Source organism: Carcharhinus amblyrhynchos, chromosome 7, assembly GCF_965287045.1.
Source record: "Carcharhinus amblyrhynchos chromosome 7, sCarAmb.v2.hapA, whole genome shotgun sequence".
Taxonomy (NCBI): Eukaryota; Metazoa; Chordata; class Chondrichthyes; order Carcharhiniformes; family Carcharhinidae; genus Carcharhinus; species Carcharhinus amblyrhynchos.
Genome location: NC_137330.1, coordinates 11,554,124 through 11,572,288, shown reverse-complemented (window position 1 = coordinate 11,572,288; position 18,165 = coordinate 11,554,124). Strand labels below are relative to the sequence as shown.

General features: G+C 46.6%; 1 protein-coding gene across 2 annotated transcripts in view; it reads left to right on the top strand.

Moving 5' to 3' along the window:
* The window catches only part of khdrbs2 (KH domain containing, RNA binding, signal transduction associated 2), a 361,507-nt gene that overhangs the window by 162,205 nt on the left and 181,137 nt on the right, over positions 1-18,165 (top strand). For both annotated transcript variants that reach the window (XR_013886982.1, XM_080191957.1), the window contains exon 3: positions 4,285-4,401. Coding sequence is in view for 1 of the 2 variants with exons in the window: in XM_080191957.1 (XP_080048083.1) it covers positions 4,285-4,401 (117 nt within the window). In the remaining variant the exon portion in view is untranslated. The remainder of the gene's footprint in view (positions 1-4,284; positions 4,402-18,165) is intronic.

Genomic DNA, 18,165 nt, shown 5'->3' with positions numbered 1-18,165 from the left:
TTCCATCTGCCACTTCTTTGCCCAGTCTCCTAACCTGTCCAAGTCCTTCTACAGCCCCCCGCTTCCTCAGTACTACCTGTCCCTCTACATATCTTTGTATCATCTGCAAACTTAGCAACAGTGCCTTTAGTTCCTTCCTCCAAATCATTAATCTGTTGTGAAAAGTTGTGGGCCCAACCCTGACCCCTGAGGCACACCACGAGTAATCGGCTGCCATCCTTTATCCCCACTCTCTGCCTTCTGCAGTCAGCCAATTGTCTATCCATGCCAGGATCTCATCCTTAACACCCTGGGCGCTTAACGTATTTAACAGTCTCCTCTGCGGCAAAGGCCTTCTGGAAATCTAAATAAATCACGTTCACTGGTTCTCATTTATCTAACTTCCTTGTTACCTCCTCAGAGAACCAGGAGCCATACCAAGCTGTGATACATCCAGAAAGAATGCTTTCTGTGGTGTATCTATCAAGGCAAATTTCCTTAGCCTCCTGAGAAAGTAGAAGCATTGATGGGCTTTCTTAACTATCAGCATTGGCACGTGGGGACCAGGTCAGGTTATTGGTGATCTGGATGCCGAGAATCTTGAAGGTCTCGACCATTTCCACCTCAACCCCCATTGATGTAGGCAGGGGCATGTCTTCCACTACGCTTCCTGAAGTCAGTGATAATTTCTTTCATTTTACTGACACCCAGGGAGAGATTATTGTTGTCGTACCAGTTCATCGATCCTCTATCTCTTTCCTGTACTCTGTTTCATCATGGTTTGAGATCCAAGCCGCTACGGTGGTGTCATCAGCAAACTTGAAAATTGACGAATACAAGACAAAAAGCTTTGACAACATATCTCTTTTTTCACCAATACTCCAGTACTATTATTTGTGAAGTGCTTTGATCCTTCCTGTGGTTCTGTGAAAGGTACTATATCAATGTAGGTCAAGCTGACATATTTTTCCGAATAAGGAATATCAAGAAACATCGGATCCAAAGACAAATACAGTTATGGGTTTAATTCACAGGCAGTCCCTCATTTGCAAGGAATCAAAGCTACTTAAAGTTTAAGTTGATTTATGAGTGACACAAATAGGCTTACATTAACTCTTCAATGAAACCACTGTGAAAATCCCCTAGTCGCCACACTCTGGCGCCTGATCGGTACACTGAGGCAGATTTTAGTGTGGCCAATGCGCCTAACCAGCGTGTCTTTCAGACTGTGGGAGGAAACCGCAGCACCCAGAGGAAACCCATGCAGACATGGGAAGAACGTGCAGACTTGAGAGCAGAAGGCCAACCCCCTGCCTCACTGTGGCAAAAATATGGTGGGCATGGCCTCTTTATTGGAGATTAGTTTGTGGAATCGGTAACTTTTCGGACTCTCACTTCCCCCATCCTCCTTCACAAAATATCCGCCCCATAGTCTTTACCTCATTCTCCAAAAGGTCTTGTTCTGAAAACCTTCCCTATCTCTCTAGCCTCCTCCAGCCCCTTCGAGATACCCGTGCTCCTCCAATTATGAGAACCCATGATTTTCAATGCTGCCCCTTTGGCAGCCATGCCTTCAGTTGTCTAGGCATTAGCTGTCTGGTTTGGAATCTCCTCCCTAAAGCTTTACAACTGTTCACCCATACCTCCTTTAAGATGCTTCTTAAAATCTACCTTTCTGGACAAGCTTTTGCTCACCCATCCTAATGTCTCCATCTGTGACTTGGCATCAGACTTTGGTTAAGAATGTTCCTATGATGAACCTGGGGATTGTTCGCTCTGGTAAAGATGCTATCTATAAATGGGCACGGTAGCTATTGTTGAGAAAGAGAAGGAAATATGCTATCCTTACTCGGTCTTCCGATGGTGAAGAGGATATAAAGATTTTACAGACGGAAATAGGCAGCCAGGAAAATGGGCCAACACTTGGCAGATGGAGTTTAACATGGATAAGTGTTAAGTTATTCATTTTGGCAGAAAAATTAGGAAGTCAAGTTATTATCTAAATGGAAAGCGGATTCAAAATGCATCTGGGTAGAGGGATCTGATGTTCAGAATCATAGAAAGTCAGTACGCAGGTACTGCATGGCAAATGGGATGTTGGCATTTATTGCAAAAGGGCTGGAGTATAAAAGTAGAGAAGTGTTATTGCAATTGTACAAGATGTTGGTGAGACCACATCTGGAGTATTGTTTCCAACTTTGGTCTCCTTATTCGAGGATGGGTAAGGTGGCATCGGAAGCAGTTCAGAGGAGGTTCACCAGATTGATTCCAGCGATGAAGGGGTTAATGTACGGGAGAGATTAAACAATTTGCGCTTGTACTTGCTGGAGATTAGAAGAATGAGAAGGGATCTGATTGAAGTACATAAAATTCTAAGAGGGATTGATAGAGTGAACATTGACCAAATGTTCCATCTTATGGGGCAATCTAGAACAAGAGGTCACAGGTATAGGTTGGAGAGGCAGTAGATTTAAAACTGAGATGAGGAGGAACTACTTCTCACAGAGAGCAGTGAATTGGTGGAACTCGCTGCCCCATAGCACGGTGGAATCTAAATCATTTAATGGTTTCAAGAAGGGGATAGATGTATTCCTCATACAAAGCAGGTTAAAATGGAGAACAGGTAGGGAGGTGGATTTAAGACCAGGGAGGGAGATCAGCCATGATCTGATTGAATGGCGGAGCAGGCTGGAAGGGTTGAATTTGCCTCCTTCTGCTCCTAATTCCTATGTTCCTATGGTCTGGCCTGCACACGATTCTGGACCCACAGAAATGTGGTTGACCCTGAACTGGTCCTCAGAAATGGCTGAGCCAGCCAATCAGTTCAAGGATAATTAGTAATAGGCAACAAGTGCTGAATTTGATGCCGACAAGTCAATAAAAGAATAAAGAAAAGAAATGGAATCAGGAGCACCACCCTTTGTAATCCTTACAAATGATCATGGTTCAGTGAGTTACTGTGCTGTGAGATGTTGCAATGTGTTTTCTAAAGCCAGATCTTCATTTCTATCCCTGGTCTCTCTATTGATTTGAGTGACTCTGCAAATACAGATGGTACCTAGATCTCAGTGATCCTGGGATAAGGAGGGGGGTTGGACAAGGAAACCAGCTGGAGATTCCACCAGCCCATTGCTACCAAAGTGACTCCTGCTGCAATATTTATTAGTTGAAAGGCCAGACATTGGCTCCAACTGTGATGCCCCTTAAGGTTGGCAAGAGCTTGCCATGAGGATCCTCAAGTGATGAATGGAGTCTTAAATCAGGCTTCGCAGGGAAACTGAAACATATGGAAGGGTCTGAGAGTCACTCCACTGGGATTGGAGGCAGGCAACAAAATTGGAAACAAATGACAGGAAGACATTGTCATGTGAGTGTACCTTTAAGAAAGTTTTTTTTTAATCATGCCGCTTCAACGATGTCATTGGGGTGGAGCTAAGCTGTGGCAGTCAGGTGATAGGGCTTTGGTCCTTTGGGCTTTCAGTTTCATTTTGGGGAGTGTGTGTTGGAAGCAGTTTAGTGGCAATCCCTCTCTCTCTGTCCGGTTCTGAAACTATTATCATTTAGCTGAAGGAGAGGTGTATTGCCATCCTGCCTTAAAGAAGCTGTGTTTTGGGAAACAGATTTGACTACAACCTCTTCTGAGTTTCTTCAGCATTCAAACTAGGAGGTTGGATTTGTGTCACAAGTAGGCATTGACCTCTGCTATATTGTGCTTATTTGGATGGTTTTGTGTATTGGATGTTGGCTTTGGTTGCAACACCTTAGAGATATTACCAAAGAGCTATATCCTATGATGGTTGTTGTGTTCCTTGTTTGTAATTGTTAAAAATTCTTGCTAATTGTCTTACTACACATATCAACAATATTCTTAATTAAACCTTGTTTTTGATAAAAGGTCCTTGTCAGTCAGCTGAGTCACACCTGAAGTGAAATCTTTCATTCTCGTCCCAGCCAAATTCGACGTAAAACATTACAGCTCAGAGGAGCTTCATAGAAAACCTTAAAGTATCTGACCTGACTTGTAACAATGCTAAACATCACTCAGCCCTCCCTCCCTAACAGCACTGAGGGTGTACCTTCACCACAAGAAGGTACCTTCTCCAGGGCAATTAGGGGTGGGCGATAGGCGCTGGCTTTGCCAGAAGTGTTCACCCCCCACAAATGAATAAATGAAAAAAAACTAGAGTGAATATGACAAGCTTTACTGATGGTGTAAGCTCAAATCTCTTTGGGTTTTGAAGCCAAGATCGGTCAGTGTATGCGTGAAAACGGACCCTTCTAACCAAACTGTCTCTCGTTCCACAGTTCAATTTTGTGGGGAAGTTGCTCGGACCACGAGGGAACTCGCTAAAGAGGTTGCAGGAGGAAACGGGTGCAAAAATGTCCATCTTGGGCAAAGGGTCAATGAGGGACAAAGCTAAGGTAAGGATATCAAAGATGGTCATTCAGAATCCAAAAGAGAAAATGCTGGAAAATACTCAACAGGTCTGGCAGCATCTGCCAGGAGAGAAAAGAGCTGACGTTTCGAGTCTAGATTAAGGGTATGTTTCAAGGGTATGTAAAGGGTATGTTTCAAGTCGAAACGGTAGCTCTTTTCTCTGCTTACAGGTGCTGCCAGACCTGCTGAGATTTTCCAGCATTTTCCCTTTTGGTTTCAGATTCCAACATCTGCAGTCATTAACTTTTATCCATTGGTCATAACTGGTATTGTGAATCTAACTTTACAAAATAGGCTAACTTTCCTATCGCGCGAAGTTTTCCGAGGTTGGATTTGGGGCATGTGAGAAAAAGCATTGTATTATCCGGGAGAGCGAGTTCTATATTGAAATAATTTTAATACGGGGAACTTACCGTGCTAAAAGGAGTGATTTAAGTGTCGGGGAAAGATTTGAATATGAAAATGTGCCTTAAAGCTGTAGAAAGAGACTTTCTAAAATGTCTCACACTTACATACAAAAAAAGAAAATCATCCTTCCGCTCTGTTAATGACTGAAATCCAACAGTTTAATTCATCGCCATTATGCAATACAGCGGTAAAAATCGGATTGCAAATAAATCCGTAAGTAGCTATTTCACATCAGAGGCTAAGGAGCGATTCCGAATTCCAGCGCTTCCAATGGGAATTGCCATTGGCACAGAGACAGCAGCTCAGGAAATCAGGCGCTGCACATCTGTGATCACCCGAGTTAAGCTCCTTATGCATGCTGCTTCCTGCTGGGAGCTCCGAGTCACAGCGGCGCTCTCCTAATGCCTTCCCATGGATCTTGTTTCACGCTGTGTTAACATCGCTCAGCCATTCAGAGAAACAAACAAAAGAAATCGTTGTGTACGTTCACCGATTTGATGACTTTTTTTTTGTGTAAGCTGGAGTTTTGCACAGGGTAACGTCCACCAGGGATTAAGCGCAAAGAGATAAGGAACGTCATCTGTCGCAAATGTGAGCTCCACTTTCATGGTCCAGGAGAGAGAGAGAGAGAGAGGCGGGGGATGAGCTGACTGCTCTTTGAAAGAGCCACTATAGACTCAGTGGGCTAAATGGCCTCTTTCTCTATCATAGTGGTTAGCACTGCAGCCTCACAACACTAGCAACCTGGGTTTGATTTCAGCCTTGGGTCACTGTCTGTGCGGAGTTTGCACATTCTCCCAATGTCTGCGTGGGTTTCCTCAGGATGCTCCAGTTTCCTCCCACAGTTCGAATGACGTGGGTGCATTGGCCATGCTAAATTCTCCCTCAGTGTACCCGAACAGGCGCCAGAGTGTTAATATATGATTACTTGTGACATTGATAAATAAATTTAAAGTTCATTTCATCGTGATCTAGTTCAGTACACATACTGGTTTCCACTCCGCCCTTCTGTATCCTCTCTCCGTCCAGAAGCAACTCCCCAAATGTTGGACCATTTATTGATTTGGTTTTGATTTGATTTATTATTGCCACGTTATCACCTGGGTGGCACTGCTGCTTCACAGCTCCAGGGACCTGGGTTCAATTCCTGGCCTGGGTCACTGCCTGTGTTGTGTTTGCACATTCTCCTCGTGTCTGCGTGGGTTTCCTCCGGGTGCTCCAGTTTCCTCCCACAGTCCAAAGATGTGCCGGTTAGGTTGATTGGCCGTGCTAAAAATTGCCCCTTAGTGTCCTGAGATGTGCAGGTTAGAGGGATTAGTGGGTAAAATATGTAAGGATACGGGGTTAGAGCCTGGGTGGGATCGTGGTTGGTGCAGACTTGATGGGCTGAATGGCCTTTTTCTGTACTGTAGGGATTCTATTCTATGTATCAGCATACAGTGAAAAGTATTGTTTCTTGCGCGTTATACAGATAAAACATACCATTCATAAAGAAGGAAAGGAGAGGCTGCAGAATGTAATGTTACAGTCATAGCTAGGATGTACGTTCTGGCACCCACCTCTTAAGTATAAGCTTCACCAGCTCTCAACTCATTCTGTTTTCGCTCTTAAAGGGACCTGCATTTCTAACATTGTCAATCTGCAGCTTGTTGGCCTTTGTTGCTTTTTAATTTCCTTTCCCACATTCCCTTTTCTTTCCTCCTTCCTCTTTTTTTTAATCTTTCCCTCATTCTCCAGCTTGGCCACCGATATCAAACTGTATCCCTTCAACGTAGAGAGAGGTAGCAGTGAGCGTGACCCACCTGCAGAGGCAGCTCACTAGCTATTGTTATAGAGAGTCTCTCCTCCAGATCAAATCCCTGAACGTGATGGTTTTTACCATGGAAACAGAATCCTTCCCTCTCTGCCCGGAGGAGGATGTTGTCATTGGCTTTATTTGTTTGTAAAAAGAGTATCAACATTCATCCGGTTAACCATTAAGTGGTTGCCGGGATGGCACAGTGGTTGGCACAGTTGTCTCACAGCAGCAGGGGCGCAGCTTCGATTCTGCATGTTCTCCCCATGTCTGCGTGGGCATCCTCTGGGTGCCCCGGTGTCCTCCCACAGTCCAAAGTTATGCAGATGAGGTGGATTGGCCATGCTAAATTGCCCTTTAATGTCCAAAGATGTGTAGAATCCTTGCAGTGTAGAAGGAGGCCATTTGGCCCATCAAGCCTGCACTGACAACAATCCCACTCAGGCCCTATCCTCAGAACATATTTATCCTGCTAGTCCACCTGACACTAAAGGCCAATCCATCTAACCCGCATATCTTTGGACTGTGGAGGGAAAACCCATGAAGATACGGGGAGAATGTGCAAGCTCCACACAATCACCCAAGGCCAGAATTAAACCCGGGTCCCTAGCGCTGTGAGGCAGCAGCTTAACCATTGTGCCACCGTTGTAGGTTAGGGGAAAATGTGGGGTTACAGGGATAGGGCCTGGGTAAGATACTCTGTCAGAGAGTTGGTGCTGACTTGATGGCTTGAATGGCTTGCAGCTGCATTGTAGGGATCCTATGTTCCAAAGGAAACCGGCCAGGTTCAATTAAAACTTGGTCCCGGGTTCTGAGGAAGCGCATCCGTCTCTCCAGGGCCCACAGACCATGGGAAGCCACAAAAATGCCAGGTCACATGGTACAAAATTGCCAGTCTGGAGTCTGGTCCAGCAATGCTCTCCATCATGGGCATCTAGATCTGATGTTACCCACCATAACAAGATCAACAAAGGGGGTCTTCCAACTTGGCCACTCTGTCTCTCTGCACTGGGTGCCAAATAACAGTAAGAAGTTTCACAACACCAGGTTAAAGTCCAACAGGTTTATTTGGTACCACAAACCACTAGCTTTCGGAGCACTGCCCCTTCATCAGGTGAGTGGGAATTGTGTTCACAAACAGGGCATATATACACACAAACTCAATTTACAAGATAATGGTTGGAATGCGAGTCTTTACAGGTAGTCAAGTCTTAAAGGTACAGACAATGTGAGTGGAGAGAGGGTTAAGCACAGGTTAAAGAGATGTGTATTGTCTCCAGACAGGACAGTTAGTGAGATTTTGCAACCCAGTAAGTCATGGGGGTTACAGATAGTGTGACATGAACCCAAGATCCCAGTTGAGGCCGTCCTCATGTGTGCGGAACTTGGCTATTAGTTTCTGCTCAGCGATTCTGCGTTGTGTGTCCTGAAGGCCGCCTTGGAGACGCTTACCCGAAGATCAGAGTCTGAATACGTGACTGCTGCAGTGTTCCCCGATGGGAAGAGAACATTCCTGCCTGGTGATTATTGAGCGGTGTGTTCATTCATCCATTGTCATTGTATCTACATGGTTTCCTCAATGTACCATGCCTCAGGACATCCTTTCCTGCAGCGTATCAGGTGGACAACATTGGCCGAGTTGTAAGAGTATGTACCGTGTACCTGGTGGATGGTGTTCTCATGTGAGATGATGATATTTGTGTCAATGATCCGGCATATCTTGCAGAGGTTGCTGTGGCAGGGCTGTGTGGTGTTGTGGTCACTGTTCCCCTGAAGACTGGATTGATCTTTGGATAAGCGTTCTCCAAGGCAGCCTTCACGACACTTGACAACGCAAAATCGCTGAGCAGAAACTGATAGCCAAGTTCTGCACACATGAGGATGGCCTCAAACGGGATCTTGGGTTCATGTCACACTATCTGTAACCCCCACGACTTGCCTGGGTTTGCAAAATCTCACTAACTGTCCTGGCTGTAGACAATACCCATCTCTTTAACCTGTGCTTAACCCTCTCTCCACTCACCTTGTCTGTACCTTTAAGACTTGATTACCTATAAAGACTCACATTCCAATCATTATCTTGTAAATTGAGTTTGTCTTTATATGCCCTTTGTGAACAGAGCTCCCACCTACCTGATGATGGAGCAGTTCTCTGAAAGCTTTTGCTACCAAATAAACCTTTTGGACTTGAACCTGGTGTTGTGAGACTTCTTACTGTGCCAGTCCAACGCTGGCATCTCCACATCCTGGGTGCCAAATGTCAGGAGCCTGGGCCTGAAGCATAGAAGAGCAGCTCCCAGGGAAACAGACATCCAGGGAGCGATTCTCCTCATTTATTAGCGCAGTGGGTCGGATTGATGCAATCCACTCTGGGCGTGTGATCCTGAGCGCCTCTCCCAGCACTAGATTTCTAGCACCACCAGTTCCATGTCAGAGCTGCATTAGGTATGCAGAGGGAGAATTTAATAGAATTTAAAATACGATTAGCAGGCCTAAGACTGAAGCTTCTGGGCTCACTAGCATCTCACCACCTCCCCAACCCCCCCTCACCCACCAGAGTGGTTCACTTCATGGGGTTTAAAGCAGTTTGCACTATCTTGGAGCTCGCAGCCTGGCCTGCTGGGGTGAAAGGGGCAACTGGGGCCTTTTGGGTATTGACACCTTGGCAGTGCCAGCCTGTGCCTCCTGGCACAGCCCAAGGGGCAAAGTGCCTATGCCTGAAGGGACCATGGCATTGCCCATCGGGCATGGGGCATTGACAAGGGGATGGGGCCTGGAAGTGGGACCTGATGGGGGGCAGAGGCTGGTGGGATTTTCATTTGGGGGGGAGGGGGGGTGGTGGGGATGACTCTGCTCCAATTCTGCAGAAGGATTGGTAGGGGAAAGAGGGAGGCTGGCGATCGGGGTGGGATTGTGGGGGGGCAGCCAACCTGCTGGGGGGCACGTGGTCGGGATTGGGGTAGAGGGGTCGGGACTGCAGGCGTGGGTAGCAGTCTTGGGGGTTGGGGGGGGGGGAGGATCAGTGGCGGGGTCTGGAGATCAGGGCGCCCGGGAAGGAGGTTGGGGGGGCTGAGCCAGAGAATGATCGGGGTGGGGGGGGGGGGGGGGGCTGGCATTGCAGGAGTCACAGAGTTGGCCAGCAAATGGAGAGGCTGGCAGTGAGGGGGCCATTGCCCGCGCGCCAATCTCGGCGCTGACAGATCGGCGATGCGCAGTGGCCGGCTCAGCGTGCTGGTTTCTGCCTCCCTCAGTGGGGATAGGCCCTGCTCCCTGAAAAATGAATGATATTTACGCCGATAGTCTCTGATCGCACCAGATTCTTCTCTGAACACCCTCTGGGGGGGAAAAAAAGCAGTGCGAATTCCTCCAGTTTTCGCGCAAATCCGACACTCTGAATTTTGTTGGAGAGAATCCCAGCCCTAAAGTCTCTGCCCGTGCTCCATAAACCCGTCAGGATTACACATGTAGCCTCGGTAAACAGTTTGAACAGTATTTATTTAAGAATCGGTTTGCTGGAGTGACATAATCTCCCAGAAGAAGCACCGAGATCTGACTTTTCAAATTATGGGTTTAATCATCTTCACACTCTTTTGTGAGAGTCATATTGTAATTTTCATTAAGGAGATGGCCCGGACAGAATTAATGATCAGGTTAAGCAGACAGTAAATCTAACGCTTGGCTGCTTTGTTTGATTTGACGCTCTGAGTTTCCATTTTGACTCCGGTGTGCCAAATCCCTTAATGACACCAGATCAATGTGCGAAACACTCGGGAGAGACGGAATTGGCAGCTGAGCCGGGGAGGAAGAGAAGTGGAAAAAAAAAATTACTCGGTTTTCTCAGCAGTGGGTTGTATGTTTCTTTATTCCTGTTCTGGCGCGTGTGATTGGAGTCTCAAACACACACGGTGGCACAGCGGTTAGCGCCGCTGCCTCACAGCGCCAGGGACCTGGATTCACCTCCCAGCTTTGGGTCACTGTCTGTGTGGAATCTGCACATTCTCCCCGTGTCTGCATGGGTTTCCTCCAGGTGCTCCAGTTTCCTCCCACAGTCCAAAAGACATGCTGGTTAGGTGCACTGGCCATGCTCAATTCTCCCTCGGTGTACCTGAATGGGGGCGCTGTTCTGGAGACTTCCACAGTGACTTCATTGCAGTGTTAATGTAGGCCAACTTGTGATACTAATAAACGTTAAGCTTTAAAAAAAAAAGATTTTAGCCGTTCAATCCTCAATTAAGGGCGGCACAGTGGTGCTGAGGTTAGCACTACTGCCTCACAGCACCAGGGACTTGCATTCAACTCCCAGCTTTGGGTCACTGTCTGTGTGGAGTCTGCACATTCTCCCCATGTACGTGTGGGTTTCCTCTGGGTGCTCAGGTTTCCTCCCACAGTCTGAAAGACGTGCTGATTAGGGGCATTGGCTATGCTAAATTCTCCCTCTGTGTACCCCAACAGACAACGGAGTGTGGCGACCAGGGGATTTTCACAGTAACTTCATTGCAGTGTTAATGTAAGCCGAATTGTGACACGGCTAAATAAACTTCTTAAAGCCCTATTGTTGTGAGCTGCTCCCCGGGGTTGTATAGTGTGACTCAGGTCGAAGGAAGCAGTCTTCACGGAGGCCTGAATTTTCAAGAACGCAGGGACATGCCCCCTCAACCCCCGCCCCCACCATCTGGGGAGTTGGCAGCGAGCACATTCCTGCTGACAAGGTCCACTGGCAACTTACCCTCTCAGATGAGAACCTATAGACCAGTTCGTTCACCCTCTGTGGTGGGGAAGTTGCTGGAGTCAGTCATTAAGGAGTTAATTAACCATTGATTGGCAGTAAACGGGACATCCATCCTCGCTGGAATGGAAGTCCTCGCCTCGTACAGCTGCCGGCCCATTAAATTGGCCAACACCTCTCCAGACCATCCGATCACAGTGCCGCAGTGGTGGGAGGAAGTACTGCAGGGTCTAAGTGTGGGGATATGGAGTTCAGGAAGGTGGCAGGAGTCCTGAGGAGGGGAGGGTAGCAACCTATCTGCCTACCTCAATTGGGAGGGGGACAATTGAGGTATCGGGTGATAGGCTGAGCTGGGCAGGGGTGAGGTTGGTCTGGACGTCTCAGGCCCTTGAGCGGAGGTACCTGATGGAGGCGCCCGAACCCTTCCACCTTACGGCCCAAAATCAAGGATTTTACGTGTTTTTATTTCAACCCCTGCTCTATCAGACACATCTACCAAAAATCACAGCTGGGCGCAAAAAAGGCTGTTTCGTGGCCATTCGATGCTTTACCTGGGGGCAAGGGTGGGCTTCCTGTCTGAGCGTAAAATTACTTCCAGGTTGGGGTGGACAGGATACCAGATGGAATCCCATCCATGGAATTTTACACTCCCCCTCACCTCAATAACCATCAGTGGGAGGGGGAGGACATAACATGTAGGCTTTACTCTTGTCCGTGTCTGTGAGGTTTGCCTGGATTACTCAGTCCGGGTAGGATGGGATTCCCTCGTGCTCGCGCGCTCTCTCTCTCTCTCTCTCGCACGCGCTCGCACTCGCCACAGTTGGAAATGATAGACCAGTTAGCTTGACCTCTGTGGTGGGGAAGTTGCTGGAGTCAATCATTAAGCAGGGGACAGCTGAAAACTTGGAAAAACAAAGCTCAATTCACCAGTGTCAGCACAGTTTTATTGTGCTTGATAAACTTGCTGGAGTTCTTTGAGGATATAACCAGCAAGGTGAATAATGGGGAACCTGTGGATGTAGTATATCTAGACTTCCAGAAAGCATCTGACAAGGTGCCGCATAAAAGATTGATCCAGAAGGTTAGATCCCAGAGGGTTGGGGTAGAGTATTGTCTTGGATAGAGTATTGGCTGACTGACAGACAGCAGAGGGTCAAGGTAAATCGGTTCTTCTCTGAATGGTGAGCTCTAACTAGTGGGGTACCGCGGGCATCAGTTCTCAGGCCTCAACTGTTTACAATCTATATGAATAATCTGTAAGCAAGGACAGAGCATAGCAGCAAAATTCACGGATGATACTAAAATAGATGGGAAAGTAGGCTGTGATGAGGAGAAACAGTTTACAGATGGGTATTGATAGGCTAGGAGGACGGACCAGAATCTGGCAGATGGAATTTAATGTGGATAAGTGTGGGGTTTTCCATTTTGATTGGAAAAATAAAAGGGTAAATTATTATTTAAATGGGAAGCACATTCACGGTACACCAGTGCAGAGGGATTTGGATGTCCTTGTGCATGAATCACAGAAAGTGGATATGCAAGTGCAGCATATAATAAGAAAGGCAGATGGAATCCTGGCATTTATTGCAAAAGAATGGAATTTTGAAAGTAATGAAGTGTTGTTACAATTGTATAGGGTGTTTATTGAGACCACATCTAAAGTTTTAGTCTTACTTGCGGAAGGATGTGGTGGCATTGGAGGCAGTTCAGAGAACGTTCACCAGATTGATTCCCAGGATGAAATAGTTGACGTACGAGGAGCAGTTGAATAGCTTGGGCTATACTCGCTGGAGTTCAGAAGAATGAGGGAGGATCTGATTGAGGTTCATAAAATACTGAAAGGGATTGATACGGTGGACATTGTACAGATATTCCCTTTTGTGGAACCGTTTAGAACAAGAGGCGATTGATACAGGGCGAGAGGAGGCAGGTTCAAAACTGAGATCGGGAAGGTGTGAATCTGTGGCTTCGAGAAAGAAATAGATACGGTTTCTGATGTGTTAACGGGCAGTGATGGGAAGCAGAGAAGCGGAGTTGAGACCAGGATAAGATCAGCCAGGATCTGATTGGAAGGCGGAATAGCTCAAAAGGCTGAATTGTCCTCTCCTGTTCCTAATTCTTATGTAACAAGCGCACGTGCATACACACTCTCACACATGCACGCTACAGGCTGTCGTGCGCGCCGGTGCGTACAGGCTCTCGCACGCGCCTGTAATAACGGAATTTGAAGTGTAAGATGACTCCAAACACTATTGCCAATTCTAGATATCTCTTTTTTTTTTCAAACTGCCTGATTTATTTGAACTCACTTTTTGAACATTTTTATTAATATTGCATGCCCTCGAGGATTTTGGGGATGTTTTCTAAACTGTTACTTATGGCTTGACAAGTCAACAGAACATTAGAAAAATATTGTGGCTCTTGTATCAGGATAAATCTTTCCCATCAGCCTCAACCACAGATTGGAAATGTTCTCAGAAATATCAGAACCTACAGCAATATTCCTTTTCCCCTTTTCACCAGTTTGAAGGAGCTGCTTGGTCTACTTTGAAAGACGATCTCCATTTTGATGATACCTTTCATGTCAGAAGCACGTTACAGTCATCATAGAATCCCTGCTATGCAGAAGGAGGCCATTTGGCCCATCAAATCTGCACTGACCACCATCCCACCCAGGCCCTATCCCCATGGCTCCATGCACTCACCCTAGCTAGTCCCCCTGACACTAAGGGACCATTTTGCATGGCCAAGCTGCCTAACTTCGGAGTGGGGGAGGAAACCAGAACACCCAGAAGAAACTCACGCAGACATGAGGAGAATGTGCAAACTCCATACAAGCAGTGACTTAACGTAATACCCCCTGAAGTTGGTCAACATAGGAAGCAGGGCAACTCACTTGTAAATTCCCAAGAACACCAATGTGATGGTGACCAGGAATGTTAGCATCAACCTTCACACTGGACTAACCTACCTGATAACCCTGTGGAATGGAGGGAATTAATTACCCCCAGATAGATATAGAAAGATAGTGGGAAGATTTGATTTGATTTGATTTATTATTGTCACATGTATTAACATACAGTGAAAAGTACTGTTTCTTGTGTGCTATATCGACAAAGCATACCGTTCAGAGAGAAGGAAATGAGAGAGTGCAGAATGTAGTATTGCAATCATAGCCAGGGTGTAGAAAAAGATCAAATTTACTGCAAGCTAAGTCCATTCAAAAGTCCGACAGCAGCAGGGAAGAAGTTGTTCCTGAGTCAGCTAGTACATGACCTCAGACTTTTGTATCTTTTTCCCGATGGAAGAAGGTGGAAGAGAGAATGTCTGGGTGCGCGGGGTCCTTAATTATGCTGGCTGCTTTGCCGAGGCAGCAGGAAGTGTAGATGGAGTCAATGGATGGGAGGCTGGTTTGTGCAATGGATTGGGCTACGTTCATGACCTTTTGTGGTTCCTTGTGGCTTTGGGCAGAGCAGGAGCCATACACCTAGCTGTCATGCAAGGAGAAAGAATGCTTTCTATGGTGCATCTGTAAAAGTTGGTGAGAGTCATAGCCAACGTGCCAAATTTCCTTTGTGTTCTGAGAAAGTAGAAGTGATTGGGCTTTCTTGACTATAGTGTCGGCATGGGGGGGATCAGGACAAGTTGTTGGTGATATAGACATCTAAAAACTTGAAGCTCTCGACCCTTTCTACTTGGTCCCCGTTGATGTAGACAGGGGCACGTTCTCCTTTACGCTTCCTAAAGTCAATGACAAGCTTCTTTGTTTTGTTGACATTGAGGGAGAGATTATTGTAAGAGTTTGAGCTTTATTTATTAGTGTCACAAGTAAGCTCACATCAACACTGCAATGAAGTTACTGTGAAAATCCCCACACTCTGGTTCCTGTTTGGAGACACGAGGGAGAATGGCCGATGCACCTGACTGGCACGTCTTTCGGACTGTGGGAGGAAACCCACGCAGACACGGGGAGAATGTGCAGACCCAACACAGACAGTGACCCAAGCTGGGAATTGAACCCGGGTCCCTGGCGCTGTGAGGCAATAGTGCTAACTATTGTGCCACCATGCAACCCTAGGTCATAAGGGGACACAAACAGATATAGATTGGTTCAGTGAGTGGGCAAAGAACTAGCAAATGGAGGATGATGTGGGCAAATGTAAAATTGTCCATTTTTGCAGGAAGATAAAGAAAGATGTTTATAATCTAAAAAGGTGAGGGATTGCAGAGGGATCTGGGTGTCCTTGTGCATGAATCACAAAAGGTCAGTCTATAGCAAGTAATTTGGAAACATAATGTTGGAAGCATTTGTTGTGAGGGAAATTGAATATGAAAGTAGAGAGATTATGCTTCTGTTGTGCAGAACACTGATGAGACCACATCTGGAGCATTATGCATAGTATTGATCTCTGAATATAAGGAAGGAAGCATTAGAAGCAGTTCAGAAAAGGTTTACCAGGATGTTGCCTGCCATGGAGGGTATTAGGTATGAGGAGAGATTGAATAAACTGGGATTGTTCTCTCTAGAAAGTTGGAGGGGCGGGAGTGTCAGTTCCTCTGGGACTCCTGAAGATAGACGGTTGACTGATAGCACTCTCTACTGCTGTTGGAATTGTAAATGAGGGGATATCGGTGAAGGGGGCTTCTGCCTCTGAAGATTTATTACAGTTTGTATCCAGTGGAGTTTAGAAGAGGCAACTTGATCGAAACGTTTAAGATTCTGAGGGGTGTTAACAGGGTTTCCTCTTGTGAGAGAATTTAGAACGAGGGGTCACTGTTTAAACATGAGGGGTCACCCATTTAAGACAGATTTTTCTCTCAGAGGGTAGTGAGCCTCTGGCACTTGCCTCCTCAAAAGGCAGTAGGATCTTTAAGACAGAGGGAGATAGATTTGTGATTAAAAAAGGGGTGAAGGATTACCAGGGGTAAGGTAGGAGAATGCAGTCAGACCTGGCATGACCTTGCTGAATGACAGTACAGCATCGAAGGGCCAGGTGGCCTACTCCTGTCCGAATTGATATGTTTGAAAACATGAGGGGAATGTAGGTTTTTTTCCCCAAGGAGAAGCTAAAGGTTGTCAAGAAATGCGAACCATGGGAGAGGAAGCGTCAAGGGTTTAGGTTACAGTCGCTGATTGCGGTCAACAGAATTACACACAAATGTTAAAAGTGTAGACAGCATCATTTTAAAAGCATTAAGTCATGTCTCATTGATTTATTAGAGTGCTTTGAGGAAGGAACTGAATGAGTGGATGAGTGATATCCAATGAAGAGAAGATACTTGTACTTTTCAAAAGGCATTGATAAGGTACTGCATCTGAGGCTTTGAAGATAAAGGCTGAGAATTAATGGAAAAACAGCCAGCTGGATTAAACTAAGGCTGGTGATGATGAATGGCTAACGCTGCCTCTGATTAGTACGTGCTCTCCAGCAGTCTCTGCTAAGGCCCTGTTGCTGTTTACAATGTTCGAAATGATAATGGAGAACCCGAACTCTGCTAATGTTAGATTTACTGAAGACGCCAGGCTGTACGATCAGTTGCCGAGTGCAGGGAAGATGAATAAAATTCAAAGGAATCTGGATAATTTCATAAACAACGGAGCTTCATTGAAAAGCACTTTGTGGTCAATGTAATACTTTCTGAAGCAGGGCAGCTCGCTTGTAAATTCCAACAAATACCAATCTGATGATAACCAGGAATGTTCTAACCTGCCTGATACCACTGTGGAATTTGGGGGGGGTTAATTACTCCTCACCACCAGATAGACACAGAAAGATAAAGTCATTGAAAAAGTACATTTTCAGCATGGGAAGGGAAAAGTTTAACTCTGAGCATCAGCGAAATTGGCTAGACTGCGATTGATGTGACTGACCGTGTCCTGGGATGAATTGAAACCTGTCGCAAATACATTGGGTGAGATTCTTTGGCCTCCAGAAGAGAGGAGCGGGGTGCACGGCAGCACAGGGGTCAGCACTGTTGCCTCACAGTGCCAGGGGACCCAGGTTCAATTCCTGGCTTGAGTCACTGTCTGTGTGGAGTTTGTACATTCTCCCCACGTCTGCGTGGGTTTCCTCTGGGTGCTCCGGTTTCCCCTCACAGTCCAAAGATGTGCAGGTTAGGTGGATTGGCCACGATAAATTGACCCTTACCCTAGCTAGTCCCTCTGATACTAAGAGCATGGGGTTATGGGGATAGGGGCTGTGTGGGATTGTGGTCAGTGCAGGCTTGGTGAACTGAATGGCCACCTTCTGCACTGTAGGGATGTGAGGGTTCAATGATTCTCCCAGCTATATATTTCCCACTGGCGAGAGGTGGCGTGTTGTTCGCTAGCAGTAGGATTCTCTGGTCCCACTGCTGACAATGGGAATTCCCATTGATGTCACCCCACTCCAATGGGAAACCCGCGGGTGGAACGCGTTGCCGGTGCGACCAGAGAATCCCAGCCGTTGATTTTCCAACCGAGAAAGAAAGGAAGAGCGTACATTTATAGAATGCCTTTGGGGACATCCCCAAAGTCCTCCACAACCATTGAAGTCCCCTTTTTGAAGTATAGTCACCAAGTTGTGGTCGCAACTTTGGGAGAATGGCAGCCAAAGTCTGCACAGCAAGATCCCACAAGCAGCAATGAGATAATGGATGGATCGTTTAATTCCGTGGCCTTGCTCGAGGGATGGTTGTGGCCAGGACACCGGGGAGAACTCCCCTGTTCTTTTTTCAAAATATTGCCACCAGGCCTTTTGCGCCCACCTGAGAGGGCATCCGGGGTTCTCTCACAGTTGTTTGGATAGAAAAATGGTGCCGCCAACAGCACCGCAGAAC